The 21,908-nt window shown below is 43.5% G+C and overlaps 1 protein-coding gene across 1 annotated transcript in view; it reads left to right on the top strand.

Moving 5' to 3' along the window:
* bmpr2b (bone morphogenetic protein receptor, type II b (serine/threonine kinase)) overlaps positions 1-21,908 on the top strand; it is a 32,920-nt gene that overhangs the window by 3,985 nt on the left and 7,027 nt on the right. Inside the window, exons 2-7 of the mRNA XM_023429796.2 lie at positions 8,695-8,880; positions 9,075-9,254; positions 13,247-13,354; positions 13,536-13,627; positions 17,386-17,616; positions 21,125-21,239. Of these exons, the coding sequence (XP_023285564.1) occupies positions 8,695-8,880; positions 9,075-9,254; positions 13,247-13,354; positions 13,536-13,627; positions 17,386-17,616; positions 21,125-21,239 (912 nt within the window). The remainder of the gene's footprint in view (positions 1-8,694; positions 8,881-9,074; positions 9,255-13,246; positions 13,355-13,535; positions 13,628-17,385; positions 17,617-21,124; positions 21,240-21,908) is intronic.

Here is a 21,908-nt window from a genome sequence, read left to right as displayed (position 1 = left end):
TGGACCCTACAGAATTTAAAGGAGCTATTTGTAAATTTTGCTATTGCTACAGCGCTAACGTTAGCATTAGCAGCTGCTTTACTTACCAGTCTAGAAGAAACGTTGCTAGTTTAGCATCAAACTTCATTCCTCTACTCACCAAGAACTGTCTCCAGCTGTGGAAAGCGACTCCTATTCCTATCTATTCCTTTCTATTGAAGTTAGCATGCTAACCATTAGCCCCACTCCACCTGGACCATCTTGTCACTTTCTGACACTGAGTCACTGTCGTGTCCAGGTTGCCCTGCGCCCTACAGTGATGGCTGAAGCTCTTGGCAGGCGACAAACACCACCACCTGTTCTTGGGAAGAAACCATGTTCAGCAGAGGAGAAAACGTACACATAGCACCTTTTAATATGAGTGCAAGATTTATATATTATGGGCTGTAACTAACACATTTGCATTATCGATTTAAAGGGGAACTCCAAGTGTGTTTTCAGATGTTGGGGAGTGATTCAGCATATATGAAAAAGTTGTGTAAAGCCTTTTCTGTGTCCAGTGGGAGCTGTGTCAAGTCCAGTAAATGTCCTCGTGTGATGTCACTTGAGTCAGTGTAGGTTGGGTCTGAAGACTACAAGTTTGAAAATTAAATAAAATCAGAGTTGAGGCTAAAGTCACCAGGCTGCATTAGCCGCTACTAGCATCACACACCCAGATCTCTGAATGAACAAGGACAGATTCCAGTCTTATCAGACTTAAATGATAAAGGAAAAAAGTTGATGAATACAAAACCTCTGAATGAACTGTTGTCAGTCAAGTTGCTTGGTGGGTAATGTAAGCACCTGGTTTTATCAAGGAAGGAGAAGAAGAAGAAAAAGACATAATCTCTGGTTCTGCTGCATCAGTTTTTAAAATTTTTTAATAGTGTATTCTGAGTCTGAAAACATTATTTATAGATATATACTTTAATCATCCCCGAGGGGAAATTCAAGAGTAGGAAGCAGATTGTTTTTCTGCCAATAGACTAATTGATGAATCAGTTAATTATTTCTGCTGTAAAATGAAGCCACCATCTTATGTCACATTCATATTTTTGTAATAATAATTCAGCAAATGGATCTGTTTGTTATAAAAAGCTTGTATGTTGGCTTTAGTGAAAGCCAGACACTGTAAGAGTGCAGCACAAGAATTAGGACAAATCAAGTTATAAAAACTAATTTTATACATCAGTGGTTTGAATGTGTGTGTGACGTTAATGAGTGTGTTGCAGCCCAGGGCCCCGCAATATCAAGATGCATAGCCACTGACCCTAGAGCTACACTGCTGAATGTGCATTATGGCATTTTTGGGATGTGATGCTGCATCGCACTGGGGGGAAAACTCAAGGATGATAAATGGGTGAATGAATAATGTGGTAAAATCAGTTGTAAAACTGCGAGGCAGTCATGTGTAGGAGTAAAAAATAAAGGCGATACAATGATGTGTGCTTACTGGGAGCCAGCAATTTGGCATCGGTGTTTGCACAACTGGAGCGATGCAATTTGGACTGTAAAGTAAGGAAGCAGTTGCAGAGGCTGGAGGATAGAAAAGCGCTGCACGTGCTTCGTTTCAGTATTCTGCACTCCGGCCACGTCGTGAGATATTTCATGAGATATCCATTATTTCGTGAGAGGAGATGACACTGACTGCAGCGAGAAGCACACCAATGAATGGAGGAATGGAGGGGGTGGCATTTGGTATCTAATACAGCAAGCGTTGTACTCTGTCGGATGAACAAAATCAATGTCTGCTTCTCTTAGTACCTTGGTTTGAGTTCGGAGCAGAGGTAAAAGTAAAGTGAGATACAATAGAACACTGTTCACTCGACCTCCTGGTTTGGCAAAAAGGAGAAATTAGCGGATGTTTTAGAAAACAAAAGGTGCAGCCTTGAGATGGTAACTCAGAGTGACAGCCTATGATTAACACGACGAGTTCTCCTTGACTAGCCGGGACAATAAGTCTAGAGCGGGCAATAAACGTTGCTCAGAGTATGGACTCAACTTTAGTTAGAGGTTTTTTGTATTTTCATAAATAAAAGTATTAAAAAGAGGATCATTTGTAAGCAACTGAAGGTGAGATTGGCCTCGTTTTTCTTTTCTCTTGTAGCTGTGAAGACAATTCTGCAGCTACTGCTCTGTCATTGTAGTTGTACCCGGTGAACCATACATATCTGTTTCTATCCACATCAGCTTACAACAGTTCCACAGCAGAATGAGATGCAGTTCCTGCTCCCCAGAATTACAAGCAGCCAGTGGTGAAAACTACGGACGTCCCACAGGAGGGGAAAACAGCTGAGGAGAGCAGAAGATGGTTTTTAGGGTGTGATGTGTTTTTCAGCTTGTTCTTGTAAAAACAGTTTGTGTTTTACAATCTCAGATTTTGAAACATGCTTTATAAATAAACTTTATCATTAATATTATTATCATATCTAGGGTAAGATATTCAACTTGTCCATCCTGTCTGGTGGATGAACTCAAATCAATTTCTTAGTACTTATCGGTCAACATATACCAATACATCAGCAATAAGCTAATATCTGATCAACTGGCCTGGCTAATTTATTGATGTAGCTCTAGTGTAAAGTTCCATCTGACCATAATTGTTATAATCACTTAATCTCATGATTATTATCTCAATCGATCAATTAATTGTTAAGTATATAAAATGTTAAAAGCATGATCAAATCAGCTTGTTTTATTTTGTCCAGTCCATTTTTACTTTACTACGACAGAAGAAAAATTCTCACAATTTAGAAGCTGAAACTAATATTTGATATTTTTGCGTATAAAATTATTTATTATCAGATTCAGTTGCGTTCATCTTAAAGGGATGAGGTCTTAGTTTGCCATGACGTCACAACTCCAGTGAGCTCTCACATAACAGGTGAAACCCCGACATACCAGACAGCCACAGGACTCCGGGGGGGGTTACAGGGAAAATACCTTTCATGTTGCCCATAAAGCCTCCGCTGGCTGTTGATTCATTCAACCAGGAAGTGGTGTCGTCATAAACAAAGACTAAATTCAGACACGGCCTAAAACAAAACTTTTGCTTGTTCATAAATAATCTGAGATTATACCCCCCGCTGTGTGATAGCACACACCACTTTGGTCACTATGTCATCTGTGTTTTCATCACATATTCAGGAAAGTTAAGGTATAGAGGAGGGGGGAGGGAGGGGGCACGGATTTTGGTATAAATGCATCATGGTCAATAATAATGGTGGCCTCTGAGCTTTGAGGGTAGTATAAGCCCCAGGATTAGCATAACTGTACCAGACCCAGACAGACACAGACAGAATGGTGGTGTTTTTGAGAGTAGGGGGGGGGCAGTCCCAGGGCAACAGATGGGATAGATTAAAATCCACTCGCCCCCCTCCCACATCTTTAAATTCAACCAGGGGACTTGGAGAATCGGGGGTGTCAGCAAATACCCTTGAATCCCGTGCATCCTACCTCAGCAACAAGCATGCACCCAAACAGCAGCAGCAGGCACGATTAGGCCGAAGCATGTCTCTGATGGCTGTCGCTGTGCAGCAGCTTGAGCTTCGCGGCGTTGAAAACAGCATGCACGTGTGCACAGATAGTGCTTCTTTGAACATTTCTGTCTGTGCACGCACCGGCCACGCGTGATGGCATATTATGGGCGGCGGGTTCTCAGGGCGCGCTCGTCTGCAAAGGTAAACAACACCCAGAGAGAAACAGGGCTGTGTGTAGAAGCATACGTGTCTGATACTGACACAGAATCAGTGTGTATGGCAGTTCTCCATCTTTAAGGCCAAGCAACCTGTGTACTTCAGTGGCTGCAGAGAGTGCACGCATGTCTGCAGAGGAGATGGGGTGTGCACAGGTGCATCGAGCACGTTTCAGCCTTTAGTCAAGAACGCCTCCTCTGCTTTTTTTTTCTTCTTTTCTCTCTCTCTCTCTCTCCCCCCTCCTACCCTCTTGTTTCTGTCTCTAATCCTGGATGTGAACTCGGAACCAGTTGTGGAGAGAAAACAGCCGACACATCAGTGCACTGGGTGACTTTTAATCAAGTCTCAGACTGCCGTGTCTCGCGTCGCTCCTGTGGGCCTTGGCAGTAGGAAGGAGAGAGCCAGATTAGATCGCTGTTGTTTTTTAGCAGCAAGGCTGAGGGGAAGGGGGTAGTCCGAGTGGGTGGGAGGGTGCACTGAAGGCCAATTGGGGGGGATTAGCAAATAACTGGGCCATGGGTAAACACTCAGCAGTGCCCGCCATCATCCAATGAGCAGGCTTGGAGCAGAAAACTACTCCGAAGTCTTTTGATATGACTAGGCTCTCTCTCTCTCTCTCTCTCTCTCTCTCTCTCTCCCTCTCTCCCTCCCTCTCTCTATCATCGGCCTCACTCCACTGGCCTTGCCTGCATACTCTGACCCACAATCCAACACTGCAGCGGAAGCCAAGATCACACAGCAAGCTCCACAGAGCGGACCCAGGGACAGAGCCTGCCACCACCAATCAGAAACACCAGAATTTAGTCAAAGAACCAACCACAGCCGAGCGGAGCTGCAGACAAACCAATTAAAACTGACTACAAATGAGTAAAAACCTGGTTTGCCAGGGGTTGAGCTCCGTCCCATGCTACACTGCCCCCCCGCCCCCTCCTCGTTTTTTCATACTAAATCCAATAAATATATTTCAGAGGGTGAACAGCCCCTTTGTGTTAAGAATCTGGAGGAAATAGGAATTAAGGAAGCTCCTCTGTGATCAGTCCGTGCTTTCCATTAATCTCATGCATGCTTGTTATGTGCAGCCGTGCCGGCACAATGAAACTATTTAACAGTGTTGCACGTCAGTCACTGTGTCATAATGTTATTTCAGTCAGACACCGGTCACGGGTTGAAGTCGGGCGGGGGGTGAAGGTTTAGGGGATTGTGGACATGGTTCTTGGCACTGTTCTCCACCTTACATGACACGAGACAAAGTGGAGGATGAAGGTTGATATGCTTGATACCTGCTCCACACGTAGTAGCTTTTATATGGAGGCATTTCTTTGTTTGCTTTGTATTAAAAAAAAATTGCTGTAATAACCTTTTCTCTTGCAACAATGCAAAAATCAATCATAATTGTGAATGAAAATCTATTTCGAGATAAAACTAAGCCTTTTATCTGCTGTTTCAGGTTTTATTTATCCCCAAGGGTCCTTGCAGAGTGAGTTTCATTGTGGGGTTTTTCATTTCATAGCTTTTAAATTGCAGTAAAAATGTTAAAAATGAATGTGGGTGTACAGAGAAAGACAGGAGATACTCTGCTGTATGGATTTTTGTTCTCCCATTCCTGTGTATGGGTGTTGTCACTGGCTCTGCACTTCCTTCTATTGTTTCTTTATACAATCTTTCTACAACCCATATCCTCTTTAACCCCTCGTTCGCTAGTTGAGGTAATTAAAAGGAAACGTAATCGAAGCACGAAAGGAAATTGTTGTGGTTGGCTTCATTTTTAGACTTGTGCCTTGTCCGAACCGGCTGCTGGGAAGTGAAAAAAGAAGTGCGAGAGATTGAGCATCACAGTCAAGGAAGGTGTCTCTCCAGCACAATGCGATGGCTAAATAGTTAAACCTTATGAGGTGAATGATCTTCTCATATTATCCCATTTTAAACGAGGTCAGGATTTTACTCAAAAGTCCTAGTAATTCTTGAAATACTGGGTCCTTGATTTCAAACAGTGCTGGAGAAAAGTATTCTGGTGACCGTCAGTTAATGTCAGTTAATGTTAGCTGAAATGACAAAGTGCTAGCATGTTTTATTCAGCTGCATCTAGCTAGCTATTTAAGCTAACATTAGCTTCATGAGATGTTTGAAATGTTTCAAATTGACTTGTTTAAAACAAGAATGAGATCATGCTAACAGGTCTCAGGCTAAAGCTAAACAGGCAAAAAAAAAAAATCAACATTTCTCAGTAAATGTGGAAGCAAAGAAACGGCATTGACTTAACTTCATTAGCATGATACGGAAAATCATAACATTAGGCCGCTAACAGGAGCTCATTTAGCTATTTAGCTTACATACTTACACAAGCACCACAGACGTTAGATTTATGTTTGTTTGTATTGACAAAAACAGCATGTTTTCAAAGAGCTGCTAACGTTCGCCCAAGTCTGATATAGTAGCACAGTGGCTATGCTAGCTGTAGTTTAGCTTAACCTGTGATCCCTTAAAATAATGTGGTGTAAGATACAAGGACTAACCCCCAGTTACTACTGTAGGAAGTAAGCTACTTACACACATATGTTAATGTTTGTAGCTTATGTTTGTTTAAAATCAACTTTTACACAAGGAATTTTAACCCTTGTTATAATGATTGTTTTTCTGATAAAATAAATTATATTTTTAAAAACGATTCGAATGATATTTGTCTGAATTTTAATGTCCTACTCATAAATGCTGCCACAGCACACTTGTCCGCACCTGTCTGTTAACATGTCCTCTAGTAGCAAGGGCAGCCTAAAATACTTCCTGCTTTCAGTAATGGTAAATGGAGAGGGAAATAAAGAGAACATATAAAAGCTCAGCTTATTCTGCTGCAGATAAATCATCGCCATCCCTTACATATCATCAAGAGTAAAATACAACTTGAAATTACAGTGTTGTCATGATAAAGTGGTATTTTATATTACATTGCGGTGTCTTTAATGGGAATTTGAATTCTTTTTGAGTATTTATAATAAAGACAATACATTTATGTTGTGTTTTTATCAGCTGTTTAAGGCCACATCCACACTAATACGTTTTAGTTTTAAAATGCATCACTTTTGTTTACGCCTGGCGTCCACACTATTCTAGACTTTTGGAAACACTGTTGGCTTATTTTAGTGTCACAGTCTGGACTAGTTAGATGTCATGATACCACATCTGACACACATGCACACACGCTTCCCCTTAGTCAGTGTGCAAGCAGCAGGTCAAATTGAGCCGTTTCTCGTCCGCATAGCATTTGCTGCAACTAAGCAACCACCTGCAGAGTAGACAATCTGCTTCCTGTTTACACCGACAGGCCCGGTGTAGGTGACTGGGTCATGTGATGTGCGTTTTCAGTTCGGACGGAGATTATTTCAGATACGGAGCTATAACAGGTGTCTGGGCAGAGAATATTTTCATTTTAAAAAGCTGTTTGAAAATGAAAATATTCGTATGTGAGTGGGTGTGGCCTCACTCCAATAGATCAGAACTGATCTTCCCTCTGTAGCAATAGAAAAGGTAGTAAAATATGAATGATTATCCGCCAGTTATGTCTCCGTGGTAACCACTCCAGTTTGACAGTAGACTTGATGTTCATTTTAGGGAAAGTCTTCTGAGATCAGTTATTTTTCACATCTTCCATGCTAAGAGCTGGAGCTGGCTTTGAGCTCAAATGAAAGCACAGCTCCGTGTTAATCTGCTTAGTGTCTGTTTGTTGCATTTCATGTAAAGGGTGGGGATAGTGTTGTTTTTAAATAGGATTTGTTTCAATAGAAGGTGGGAGGTATGATTGAACTTGTGCACAAGATGATAGCATGTGTAATATAGCATAATATATCAGCGAACAGTTTGTAGTGTGCAGCGTTTGGTGGTCATTTCAACCCCGAGCTTGTTAATGTGCTGGAAATAAATGCAAGCGCAGGATCGTCTGCCCCGCCGGGAATCTAACGGCCAACCCCGGCCGTGCCGTCGCAAGCTCATTGAAATTCAGTTTCCTCATCAAAATGAAAATTCCTCCACATTTTTAACCCGTAGTTTGAACTCCTTTCCCACTCTGTGTGTACACAGCCTGCCTCCCTCTGTTGGCAACGGCAGTCCCACAGAACAGTAGGCAGTAAAGGCCCACAGGTTGAGGGCAGCCGAGGCCCACAGTAGGCCAGGGTTGATAGCTTTATCTGCGGTTGGGAGCAGAGGAGGAAAGTTGGCGCCGTGCCCAGCAGCGCTAACGCTTCATCGCGTCACCCTCTGCCCACACAGGCTAACTTGACCTTGGGCAGAGCACAGCCACCCTCCTCCCGCCCCCCTCCAGAGCAGACTCCACACCCTCAATCCCCCACCCTCCCTTCCCGGATAGAGGAAAGGGAGGAGCTGGGTAAAGGGAAACAAACTGGCACGTCATGTCTTCCTTATCTGAAATTACCCACAATGCAGGTCATGTACACAAACACATGGTCTGACATTGGCACTAACTGTTTCTCTCACAAGAAAACAGTCTCAGAACACCACTTGACAACGTCTGAAGTTCATTGGTATTTCTGTAAACAATTAGAAAACAAACTTTGGCCATGAGTCATAAATCAGTGGAATTCATTAAGTTGAAGGCGAGAGCTTTAATGTGCGTGTTTTCAGTTTTGATTTATGTTTTTAATTGAACTGTTTTGAACACTAATGCCCACTTTCCCTCTGCCTCTGTATGTGTTTGCGTTATGTCCTTCAGGCTACAGTATAAATTGGTATTTCTATTGATCTTTTAGTTTGTGAGAGGCAGCAGACTTTGCAGGCAGACAGCTATTTTTCATCTGTGGATTCTTCCTGTATAGACAGACGAGTATCAGGCAGGAAATGTGTGTACATGTATGTTTTTAATAAAATTATAAAGTTTAAATATGTGTGCATGTGCATTTGGTTTATTAGGGCAATAATTGATTAAGAGATGAACTGATATAAGTTAATCTTTCCCTCTGTTATCTGTCTATAGCGGCGCAGGGCGAGGAAAGGGAGTGTGCCTTCACGGACCAGCAGCAGCAGTGGGAGGTGGAGCGGGTGGCCGGGGGGGAAGGCCGCGTCTCCCCAGAGAACACCACCATCCGGTGCGCTAAGGGCAGCCACTGTTTTGGCCTGTGGGAGAAAAGTCCTCCGGGCGAAGTGCGACTGGTCAAACAAGGTACGACGGGGCAGACGGTGTCAGATTTATATATTAATACATACTGAGAGAAATGATGATTCTCTCAGGTACAAACATCTTTTTGAATTTGCTGGAAACAGGGTTAACACTCTGGCTATGAGTCTTTTGGCGTAAACACCTGTGATTCACCTAGTAACGTCCTCACTCTTCCTCCGTCGCCCCCTCTCTGTCAGGATGCTGGACTCACCTGGGCGACCACCAGGGTTGCCGCGACGACCGCTGCGTGGTGACCAACCTCCCGCCGCAGATCCAGAACGGGACGTACCACTTCTGCTGCTGCGGGAGCGACATGTGCAACGTCAACTTCACGGAGGACTTCCCGCTGCCCAGCCCCACCACTGCACAGCCCATCTGTAAGGACAGTCACATTTTCACAGTCATACAATAGTTGATATCCAACATGCGTTTCTTTCAATCTCTTCCTGATGCAGCTTCCTTTATTTTTTTATAACCTTCAAAAGCAAGTCAGACAGGTAGATTTCATAAACCAGATCTCAGTGTACGCTTATGCTTTCATGGTTTTGTGAATGTATTTTTTGAAAATAGAGGCACTGAGGGAAATCACTTAACCACTGATGACATGTGACATCAGGTCGTTTCAGCTGCAGGAATAAACTCCTGTAAATATAGAAGGTAGCTGTGCTTTCTGTGATTGAGAGTCTGCTTGGGTTAGGAAAATAACTCACGCTGCTTGTATGAATTTGCATTGATGGTTTTATATTAAATTTATTACAGACTAAATTGACTCGGGTCACCATATTTAGCCTTCATGGAGCAGTTTTGTGGAGCGGAGAGATTCTAACATTCGTATCAGAGTTACAGTCATGTCTCATACGATCGGGTACCTCAGGCGGAGGGAGTCAATAAAAGAAAAATGTCTAATAAAAAAAAGAATAGGAGAAAACAAATGCAGGCCCACACAGTACCGAAACACAAAGCTATTAACAGAAAAGAATGAATGGATGTTTGAAATCGTCAGAGCTGTTGAAGTACCTGCACCTACTTTCTCTCTCCTCCTCCTCCTCCTCCTTGCTTCATCATTCAGCTGCTAGGCTTAGATCTGAGCTTTGTGATTGCCATCTATTGTGAACATTGACAACTGTGAATTGTATAGATGAAATGGTTTGCATTCACACACAGATAAGCTCTGAGTGCGTCTTTCCCTCAGAGCTGGTATAGACTGCATCCACTGACGGGCTGTGAGAGCGCTTGGTTCTGAATTCTGTTTGTGTCGGTGCCCATCTGTCGTGTGTTTCTAAGTGTCTTGGTGAGTTCTTCCTAAGGTGTCAAACAAGGAAAACAGATGTATTGTTAATTGTTCCTCGCTCTTAACGTTTAGCTGTGGATGAAAGAAATGTATGTTGTGGGGAAGGGGGGGGGGGGGCACAGCGGCGGCAGCTCATCATCTCTCCTGCCCACACATAAACACGCTCTCTACCCTCCATGTCGTCTCTCCGCATTCCACGGATTACAAGGCGTCTGCTCTATCTGAGTGTCTGCGGGCGTGTCGGTGACTGTTCACTGAGTCGACAGATGAAGAGACAAAGACCGGAGAAAGTTAGTGAATAAAACCATCTGGTGGTTTGAAGGAAGTTTGATTAATCGGCGAGATTCGAGTTTGGGTTGTACTTTCACTCAGAGTCCTATTTTTGATTTTCATTGTTAATTCCTGACAGAGCAGAATTAGTGCCAGTATTAATAGAGGTAGAACTGGTTTGAGTCACTTGGCTCCCGGAGTGATCTCAAGCCAAGAAACACAGACGACGATACACCTCACAGGCACAGACACTTCCCTTCCTCTGAATATCAGCAGCTCTTTAAAGGAGCTGGTGGAGGCGGAGCTTATTTTAAAGGCACTTCTGTGGAATTTTCTTGCAAATAACCATTAGCCACGTTTCAGTCAGTGTTCTGTGTTTGTCCTTAAGGTCTAACGATTGTGTTGAACGGATTAACTTCCTCATAGAATATTAGAAAAACAAAAAACATATTTTAAATCATGCAAACAAACAAAATGAGGTGAATAATGCTCCATAACACTGCCAGTGAAAAACTCCACAGGGGACATTTCAATTTTTTATAAATAGTTGTTACTTCTGTTCATTCTTGACGATATTTAGAGTAAAGAAGCTTAAAATGGAAATATGATCTTACTTTGAATATTTGAGAAATGATTTTGTTGGTGATATAAAAAGGTAACAGTGTGTAATAGTGTGGAGGTTTTAAGCAGCTGGCTTGTGTGTTGTTTGGTCACTTCAGTGTGTGTGTGTGTGTGTGTGTGTGTGTTTGTCAGTTGGCTTCCTGTACCACCCTTTTGTTGATTATGAACTCGTTGACCTTGGCATTTCAGGGGAGCCCTGTGGATCCCTGTGTGTGTGTGTGTGTGTGTGCGTGCTCATGCTTATATGTCACTCAAAGCCGCCCTCAGGCTCTTGCAGCCATCAATTATTAATAAAGCTGGTTACTCACAGCAGCACCAGTGCGTTGACTGATGTAACAGTGTTTGTGTATGTATCCGGCAAATTGCTCTGGACTTCTTCACTGTGTTTCTGCAGAGTAAAGAATAGAGGTATATGACAGCAGGGCCAGTGTTGGTATATTCAAGATATATATGTGTGTGTGGTGTGTGTGTGTGTGTGTGTGTGTGTTTGTGTTTGTCTCAAGCACTTATAGAAGATGCAGTTTCATTAATCACAATAGCAGACAGCTGAAACTGCAGCCACCTCAGCTAACTGCTCCAACCTGCTACTGTAATCACATTCATCTGACCAGCTCTCCACTGCTCTCTTCTTTTTCTTTTTTCTCATTTGCTCCCTCCATTTACTTCCCATTCATCCTCTGTTTCTGCCTTCCTGCCTTCCTGCGCTGCTATTCCACTCTGTTGTCCATGCTTCATGGTTGTTTGGCATAATTGATTGCCCCCCCTCGTGCAGTTTCCAACATGCTTGATCATACTGGAACACCCAATATATTAAAATGTCAACGTCGTCTGAGATTATTGACCCGCCATCTGGGAAGGAAAAACTAACTGTGCCCGCTTGCTAATCTTAGACCTGTGAGGACGAGGTGCTACCTGAGCAGTAGCAGTCATTTTAAAACACATTCTTTTTAATTAAGCTAGTTTAGCCTTGAAGTGATAGTTCAGGTTATTTAACGTGGGGCTGTGTGAGGTACTTATCTATAGTCAGTGTAGATTCAGATCAGCAGCCGGGAGCGCTGCGGACAGCAGCTTAGGAGTTTACGATTCATTTTGAATGTTTTCACCACTTTATTATTCCGTTGAAATATTCTAAATTAAGTTGCACACTTGGTTTTGATGTTGGCTTTTTATTCTGTGGGCATTTTTTTAAAGTGGCTAAAGCACAGTTTTGCGGACGGCCCTTGTCCACAGCAGCACATCGCTCAGCTTCTGCCCCGTCCTGCTGCTTCTCTAAACCGAGAGCTGATCTGAATCTGCTGCAGGTAATACACCGAGTTTAGATCAGCACCTCACAAAACCCAGCCTCAAATAACCCCTATTATTTCTCTAAGTGGAAGATGTTTCAGTATTTCCCCCCAGACTGACTCTGAAAATTGTAAATATGCGCAATAAAAAACGTAAAGAGTGGTACACTAACAGCATGTACAGACAGAGCCAAAAGGTCAAGATGCTTATAGCGTGGCTCCCTGTGAGGATTAAAGTTCCCTGTAGAGTCGTCTTGTAAACAAACAAAGTTTACAGTCAGAGTTACTCACCAAAACAAAACCTGTGTGTGTCCTTGGGCTGAGTGTGTTTACTTGCTAATAATCAGCTTTGTGTAGCAGTGCACAAACAAAACAGGGCTCCGTGAAAACATGGCTGCGCAGCGCCACTAGCGGCCAACGACATCACAGGATGCCTTTAAACATCACATGACGGGAGCAACGTAATCACAGGCTACAAAAATAAAATAATCTGCGTAAACCCAATTCAACAATACTTTCAAAATAAAACAAGCTAACGGCTAAAAATCTTAACAAGCTCGTCATCCTTATATCACTTTTCCTATTTCAGATGAAATCATGAATTAATAATTGATGATTGTTGGATGGTTTTCAGCTGATGTTGTGATCCACCTTTAACTTTACAGTGGCACAACCTCTACATGAGACTTTAATAGACAGTGTGTGTGTGTGCGTGTGTGTGTGTAGCAGATCTGTTGCTCTGGATTGCATCAGATTGTTCAGGTGTACCTAATAAACTGGCCACTCACAGTATGGAGGACGGCTCCGGTGTGTGGTGTCCCTCTGAGGCCAGTGCATGGTTTCATGTGCTCCTCCTTCATAAAGGTCGCAGTTTGATTTGTGCCTTGTGTCCCCCCCTTTGCAGACCCTCGCCCGCTGCGCTACGAAGAGACGGTAATTATCGCCCTGGCAACAGTCTCCGTGATGGCTGTGGTTGCTGTAGCAGCCTTCTTTGGTTACCGCATGACGCACGGTGAGTTACCATGGCGCCACGCTGTGAGGAAGAGCAGAGGACATTCATTATTCAAGGCTGTTTAAATGTTTTTGATAGAATTGCAATTACTTCAATAAATGGAATATAAGATGATCTTTTGTTTAAATGCATCTTGGTTCATACGTGTTCTTGAATTTGGTCTGAATTTCTTTGTTAACAGGAGATGGTAAGCAAGGCCTTCACAACCTGAATATGATGGAGGCTGCTGGCTCTGAGAGCTCTCTGGACCTAGACAATCTCAAACTGCTGGAGGTCAGTATCCACACCGCTGTTTCTCTCCCTCTCTCCATCTCTTTTCTCTGCGTCTCACTTGAAATAGTTTTAGTTTTGTGCTCAACCGTCACCTGATTCAGTTTGTTTTCCCCAGGAAGGAGCCCAATAATTCAGCGTGGTGGTGTAGAGCCACCACCAGAGCCAATAGGGAGCCGGTGCCGCAGCAGCTTCACTGATTTAAGATTTAGGAACATTTCCGCAACAGTTCCACACGGGTGCATTGTTTATGTTCTCGTTAGTAATGTTGGTGATGTATACTTGGTTATGTGAAAATGGCATTAAGCCATCCAAAAAATAAATCCCTCTTAACAGCGTGGCTCACTACATCATCTATTCCCCCAAATCCTGCGGTCTAGCAGATGAGCGCCTGTATCGTCACTGCGTTATCACCGGCCTCTGCGGCGGTAGGCGGGGAGCGTGTCCGGGAGGGAAACGAGTTACAAACAGAAAGGAGAAACCAAAGGCAAAGAGGCAGGAAAAAAAAAAAAGTACACCCAAAATACATCAAGGGTTACGGTTACATTTGTCGTTTCAATGTGACTTTTATCATCCGATCGTGGCAGGACGCATTAAGTGACACGTCTGGGCACACAAAAATAGGAATTTGCTTACTCTGATACGGGATCCTGGGAACCTGATACGGCAGCGGCAGAGCTCATATTGTGAGAGGAAGTCGGAGGAGTCTGGGTGATATGCAGCCTCAGTGACGATGTGTGCAGGGTGAAGGGATTACAGGAGGAGCAGGAGAAATGAATCAACCCGGCGCCACAAGAGACGACACGATGGAAGTACGATTGAACTTTTCTGAAAGAAAGAAAAAGAAAAGTTATTACATTAATATTACAGTTCTGTCTGTACAAGATAATATTACTATTGCTTAGTTATTGGTGTTCAGGCAGGAGGTTAGTATAATTCGTTAGAAAAAAGTGAGTCAGGTTATAAATCAATAATCATACATTTTATTTATTTAAGCGACAAAGTACTTGCGATCAATTTGTCATAATTTCATAATTAATTAAGCATGTAAGAGAGGATTTCATGAATAAGTATAGACTGTAGAATCAAACCAGACTTCCACAGATGGGAACATGTCGGTGTTTGGATTCCCGTCTGTCACATGATTGAGATCGTCACTGAAAATGATCTCAAGAAAAGAGCGGGAACCCTGACATTAAAGTAATCAGCATGAGCCTCCTAATTATACGACCCCTTAGCTTGAAAACTACCTATTTATCTCCAGTAAAAATCAACATTTATTCCATCTACATGTCCAGAAATGTCTCTGTATGAGTGTTTATGTTTGTTGCTGACTGTTTGGTTCAGTGGAGGTGAAACACAGTCTCCAAGGCAGCAATATTAATCCGAGCGGCAAATGCTTTTTGTATCCCGCTCAAAGTCTTTTTCTATTTTCTCCCGCTCCTCCTTGCGGATCACTTCAAGTTCGGAGATATTTTTAGGCCGTCTTGCACACGCAGCATGTTTCAGATCTAACCGCAGATCTTCAAGGATGTTGGAGTCGGGGAAGTGTGAGGGATCGTTCCAGAAGCTGCAGCTTGTGTTTCTGGACTCGGCTCCTGGGGGATTTTTTTAGATCTACTTTGGATCATTGTCCTGTTGTTGAGGCCGGATTCTTTTCACTTTCACTTTCACTTTTCTTGAATCAAATTGCAGTAACATTTTAGTCCGTTTGTTGTATTTACTACCTTCACTTTCAATTTGGCCAAACCTCTGCAAACAGCTGGCTGCTGTGGGAGTCCTGCTGTCTGGTGGGACTTCATGTCTTTCTACCTCTGCGTGACATCTGGTCCAGTAAATCTGGCCGGCCATCAAAGTGAAACAACTCATGACTTTCCTCAAATAGTCCATTGGATAAGCAGCTATTGCACCTAGTTTTCTTGAAACTTGTAAACAAATCTTCTGCCGTTAGCTGCTACTTCTCCAGCACAGACGCGTAGTAAAGGCCCATTTACACTTCCAGGTTTTAGGTCTGTGGTGAAAGTTTATTGATATCGCAGTACGAACAAGGTTGTATTAGATTCCATCTTGTACAGTTTGACATGCAATAAACTTAAAGGCTTGTTGCACCTTTCAAAGGTGCTTTAAATCAACAACAACACATACACAGGAAAAGAGTTTGAATGATTTATGTGAAACTGAAAGCTTTAAGAGCTTTGCCCGAGTGTCGTTTCGCTGGAGTCGTTGTTACAACAGAGGTGCTCAGTGCAAAGTTAGTGTTGTCCACACTCATAATAGACAGTTGGGAATTTTCCCTTCATTTTTTTTTTTTTTTCACAAAATAACGAGGAACGTGGAAGTGAAAATAAAAATAAGTGAACTTCTAAAGAAATTCACTCATTTGACTTTGATTCAAGAAAACCTCATTTGTTGGGAAATTACCAGAAGAGATCAAGAAGAAAGATTCTCACCTGTTCATGATAATAAGAGAAGCAGTAATTAAAAGATGACAGCTTAATTAACTCCAAATGGAAAGACCTTGCAAATGAAATGTGTGGAAGAAATAACTTTGTTCGCATTCTTGAAGGGAGCTGGGGAAAGTGGCTGAGGCATATAAGACATAATACACATGTTTGACAGCTGTGTCATCTTTAAACAGCCAAGCTCTACATGTTTATTTCTCAGGGATCATGCTGTTTTTTTTCTGTTGTTATCGAACGCATCGTTGCTTTCAGCTGCTTTACCACCCAACAATAACATGACTGACAACATCAGAGCTAAACACTGACTTGTCTTGTCTGTCTCCAGCAATTTTCAAGTCTCTGCACGTTGGTTATCAGACTGCATGCGAGGTGAAATCAGTGTCTGTCAGGAATACACCGAAAACTACCGTATGCTTTTAAAATATCAGCTGTTTTAACACGAACAATAAATCTTTGCAAATGGAGCGGCAGGATGACTGCGCTGTGAAATGTTTGCCGTGTCAGGCACCGGCGCTTCGGCCGTGCATCTTCACGAGACGGAGGAGAGGCAGCCGGCCAATCGGCGCTGAACATAATGAAACAACTACCGAGATGCAGCGATGTTTTCCTCCTCCTCTCCTGACATCTTTTTGTTGCGTTTCAAAACAGGGCACAGAGGGTGATATCTTTTCAGGCAGGAGTTGAATTCAGAACGCCGTCCTTGTACCTTATCAAATGCAGGCACACGTTCTTTCACATCTAACTCATTGCAGAGGGGGAGGGAGGGGCACTCCCAGACAAAACAGCCATCCACTTCTTTCACAGTATATTTTATAGCCAGACATTAATGTGTTTTTTTTTTTTTCTGTTGCAGATGTGGAAGTAGAAATTGCACAGAAATAAATGAATTCATCTCTTGCTCCTGTGCAGATGACTTTTCAAGCGGAGTGTTTTTTGACCTTAACGGCACGCTGTGCTCTGGCTAATTCAGGAAACTAATTGAATGATTTGGACCTGACTTAGTGCCGTTTTAACTGTTTAACTCAGCTGTTCGCCTGTAATTTAGTTTATTCCCTGCCTTCCCTGCCTGCTCGGCTGTCTTTATTTGTGCTCGTTCACCTCTTTGTGTGTTTTATGTGTTTTGTCAAACAGCCTCTCTGTGTCTTTACTCGTCAGTATTTCTGTGACATTCCAAAGCGGCACAAACAAAATGATCATTTCATTCCTTGTTTTCCTGTTAGACGAGCAAGTGCTGAAGGTTTAGAATTACAAAACAAGTCTATTAATAGTCTTGTCCTATCCCTCCACAACCTTTTTCAGCTGATTGGACGTGGCAGATACGGCACTGTGTACTGTGGCTCGCTGGATGAACGGCCCGTCGCTGTGAAGGTGTTCACTGCAGCCAACCGCCAGAACTTCTTAAACGAATGCTCCATCTACCGGCTACCGCTGCTGGAGCACGACAACATCGCTCGGTTTGTGGCTGCTGACGAGCGGACGGGCCAAGAGGGTCGCACGGAGTACCTGCTGGTCATGGACTACTACCCACATGTGAGTACCGAGGCTGTGCCGACTTTTAACCTTGAGGTGTGTGTACATTGAGACGACAATATCCGTGGTTATTTTCCCATCATGCCATGAGTATTAAGTGCTCACACAACGGCAGGACACAGGACAGATAGTTTGTCGCTGATATTGCTTTCTGCAATATTTAAAGGTTAGATATATGATATTCACCGCCGTTAAATGTCGCACTAGGACACCTGGATCTCAGACCGAAACAGATGCTTCGTTGGCCACCCCTGTTAGTTAGCCAGCTAGCGATAGCAACATTTGCTGAACACATGTAAGATAAGGGTAACAGTAAGTAAGCTGACGTTGCCAATGCTACCGTAGCCGTCACTAATGAAAACAGACGTGTGACATTATGAAGCATCGAGTTACTGACACATGGACAGAGAAAAAGTCCAGCTGGACTCTTGAGCAGCTGGCAGGGTTCTCCTCTCAGAAAACCAGAGCAGGATCTCCGGTAAAAACACTGATGGAGCCGATAAAGGCTTTAAAAACTTTTATGGATTATTTGACGGGGCCACCGGCTGAATGCGATTTAAGCCGGTGGTCAGTCCACCTGCGCTCTGGTCTCATCTCTCTTGCCAAAAAACGTGGTTGAACAGGAGGAACTCACGAGCCACCAAAACAAAGAGCATAGTAAAACATATACAGAGGGGGTGTGGCTTAGTGTGTCTGCTCAGGACGCCATTACTCCACTTTATCTTTACTAAAAAACAGCTGCTGCTGTATTATTGTTTAAAATCTCATGTAAGTTAAAAATGGCCGTGAATGTCTGTGCTAACCATTGTGTTGAATACATGTGACCTCTTCGCATTTACAGCCACTAAATGTGAGGCAGTAGGAAAATGCAGAGTTAGCATTAGCAGTGACTCAATCCAGCTGTGCTACAGCTGCAGGAAAGCAAACACTATAAACAGTGACGTAGCTCTGTGATGAATTAACATGCATGCATTAATAAAACAGTGGATGCTGCTAAAGAGACGTAACTACATTCAGCGGCTATTTATGAAAAAACAAACATGAATAATAGAAACAGGCTTTGATTTCATGAAAACTTCATGACGTTAGACTTTAATTGATCCACAGTAACCTTACCTTCCAGCATTACCATTAAAGCATTGAATTGATTCACTGAACATGATGCGTCACGATGTTGGTGCATGTCTTTTTTCCTTCTTTGTAAAATCCTAGTTCTTAACTCTGTAGAAAAGCAGCAGCTGTCTCTCCCCTGAATGACACACCTCAGCCACCGTACCTTAACTACTGCCTCTGTTTACACCGTGCGGTGTGTGTTTGGGCTATTATTAAATGATGCAACGCCATGCACTGCTGTCGGTGTCATTTTGCTGCCAGCTGTGGCACATTTGAGAAGCAAAAGCCAGAAAACACTGGGCATGTTTACTATAAAACTGATCCGATTAAATGATTAGCAGAATTAACCGCAAGTAATTTTCTAACGATTGATCAAATCCTAAATCGACATCATCATTTCAGCACTAAACATCATGCACTGGAGCGTAATTTAGACAAACTGAGTTACTCCATCTATGTTGTCAGACCCGTCACCTTTGTCATCCCGGTGGAGTTTGCAGACCTGAGCACAGCAACCACGCACAGAGCAGAGTCATCGCAAATTAAAAGTATAATCATTTCACCCCAGTCTCAGCCTTTACCACAGATAAATTAACATGCAGCTGGAGAAGTGATGGAAAACATCGACGCTGACCGCGGATAGCTGCCTCTACGAACTCTTCAATATTAATGTGGATACCTAAGAACTGAATACGCTTGCCCTCCGAGCCTTCAGCCTCCTAATTACATGTCAGCTGACCCCCGGCCAGCCTATGAAAGGTGCCCATTATGCATCACAACCATTACTCTAATACACATTGTCATGGGAACGCGGTGCAAGCCAGGCCAGGAGACTGGGACACATAATGCATTCAAGTAAATGATAATATAATTTATTGAAAACGAACAGATCTAATGTAATTTTCTTTAGGAGCGGATGTGCAAATTGTCTTGTGATTGATTTTGAGAGAAAAGATTAAGTGCACGCGCATGTATGTGTATATTTGGTGGGTGTGTGTGTGTGTGTGTGTGTGTGTGTGTGTGTGTGTGTGTGTGTGTGTGTGTGTCAGGGTCCGGCCAATAACGGATTATCAAGGCTGATGGAGATAATTGAGGAAGGAAATTAATAATATCCAATATAATTTTTGTTGTTGAGGCTCCTCATAAGAGATCATCATCATCATCATCATCATCATCATCTTCACAACAAACGCTTGAAACCAGAATTTCACATTTCATGCGTTTCTCCTGTGAAAGCTTCACAACTCATCTCAACCACAAAGCCTTAACTGGGTGGTGATGAAATATTCTGTAGGCCGCTTTTATTGTGAAACTCTGCTTCCCCTCGGGGAGATCAAAGCACAAGGTGAACCTTTTTAAAGCTCTTAAGTTATAATGTGAGGATAATCTTTTTCGTGCTGAAGTGTTAGACCTGACCTTCTTGGGGTTTTAGTGATGGAGGACACAATGGAAGTTTAATATGAAAGAATTAGTGAACGTCTGGTACAAGTGGATGTGTGTGAGGAGGAGTTGAACACGGAAGTGTGGGTGCTTGCATGTTACTGGGTGGCACAAGAGGACCTTCGCCAATGTTACACCTGTTTCCAGACGATGGCACATGTGACAAAAGCCCTTTGTGTCTCAAGAGGGAGCTGTGGAGAGCATGAGCTCGAGTGATGTCACTTGAGTCGGCGATGGTTGTGTCTTTAAGCAAACCTCTAAAGACTTGTCCTCATCACCGAGGCTGCGTTAAACATGGACGAGCGCTCCGGTGCTTGAGTTGCACAGGACGACACAGGTGTAGCAGGTAACGAGGGTTTTAAAGGAAGTTATGACGACCAACCGACAGCTCGTCACCCGCTGTACAGATCTGTCACTAATTGTCTTAGGAGTGACTTTGGTTTGGGCTGACAGGCGGACTGAGATGTCACTTATTGCTTATTGGTTTGTGAGTTAGGAAATGAGGAGCACCTCTACGACCCGGCTCCGCTCTGCCCCGAACGAGTTACTTCACCAGATTTATCACCATCAATTTTCTTCTGCAACTTTGACTTGACCTAAACTATTGTTGCCCGCTGGCTGCTCTGTGCTCTCTACTGGAGCTCATACTGTTTTCATTCATCATTCACCTCATCCGTCTTTCGAATGGCCGCCACTCGCTCAGGATCGAGCGCCGCAGGCTCACTTGTCCTCACATGAATGGTCGGACGCACACACACACACACACACATTCACACACACATCACTTTGTTGACTCGTGCTTGAAACAACAGATAAAAGAGTCAGTGATTTTCTCCTCCCCTCATCTGTGTCTCTTCTTCTCTGTCAGATTGTGAAAGTGATACTTATGATTGATTTTCTCTGTGTTCCCTTCTTTCCCTTCCTGTCTCCTCTCCTTTCCTCGTTTCCTCCTCAGGGCTCTCTGAACCGCTACCTGAGCATCCAGACCAACGACTGGGTCAGCAGCTGCCGGGTCGCTCACTCCGTCACCCGTGGCCTGGCGTACCTGCACACGGAGCTCTTCAAAGGAGGTGAGCTGGAGGCCACACACACACACACACACACACACACACACACACACACACACACACACACACACACACAGTTAATTACATAACTGCTCACAGTTTACTTCAGCTCAGGTTCCAAGGCTGCTGCTTCCATCTGTTACCGGAACACAAACATATACAAAGAATTGTGGTGGAAAATGGTTGAAGCTTTTTTGTGTCTGTGGCTCAGATTATTTAGAAAGGCTTTCAGTAGTGCGTGTGTGTGTGTCACGCTCTCTATCCCGTCTTACTGCCTCGCTGAGCCGTCTTACTGCCTGCACACTGCAGCTCCACGTGGGTCTGTTTGGCTTGGAGCACCTTGCATCCCTGCATTTCGCCTAACACACGCATACACACTGGGTGCACGCCCAGCCGAGGGTATTTATAGACTGGCCTCAAGCTAGCCTCAGAGAGTGAAAAACGGAGAGAGGGACGAAGAAGGGGGAACAAGGCGCAAACGAGATAGGGACTCGGATGACGTGTGAATATTCCTGTGGCTCGCTGAAATCAGTCAGACAACTAAACGCAGCCTCCACTGTTTGTTTTTTTTCACTTCACTAACCCTCAGCTCCGCGGTTGCACTTGGCCCTACCCCTGCTTTCCTTTCATCAGCACAGATACACATCAAACAGGCTCAGAAGTGAGGGGGGG

Source organism: Seriola lalandi, unplaced genomic scaffold (genome assembly GCF_002814215.2).
Source record: "Seriola lalandi dorsalis isolate HSWRI2012SDOR001 ecotype SW California unplaced genomic scaffold, Sedor1 jcf7180002054899, whole genome shotgun sequence".
Classification (NCBI taxonomy): Eukaryota; Metazoa; Chordata; class Actinopteri; order Carangiformes; family Carangidae; genus Seriola; species Seriola lalandi.
The sequence above is the reverse complement of the archived record's forward strand: the minus strand, read 5'-3'. Positions and strand labels throughout refer to the sequence as shown.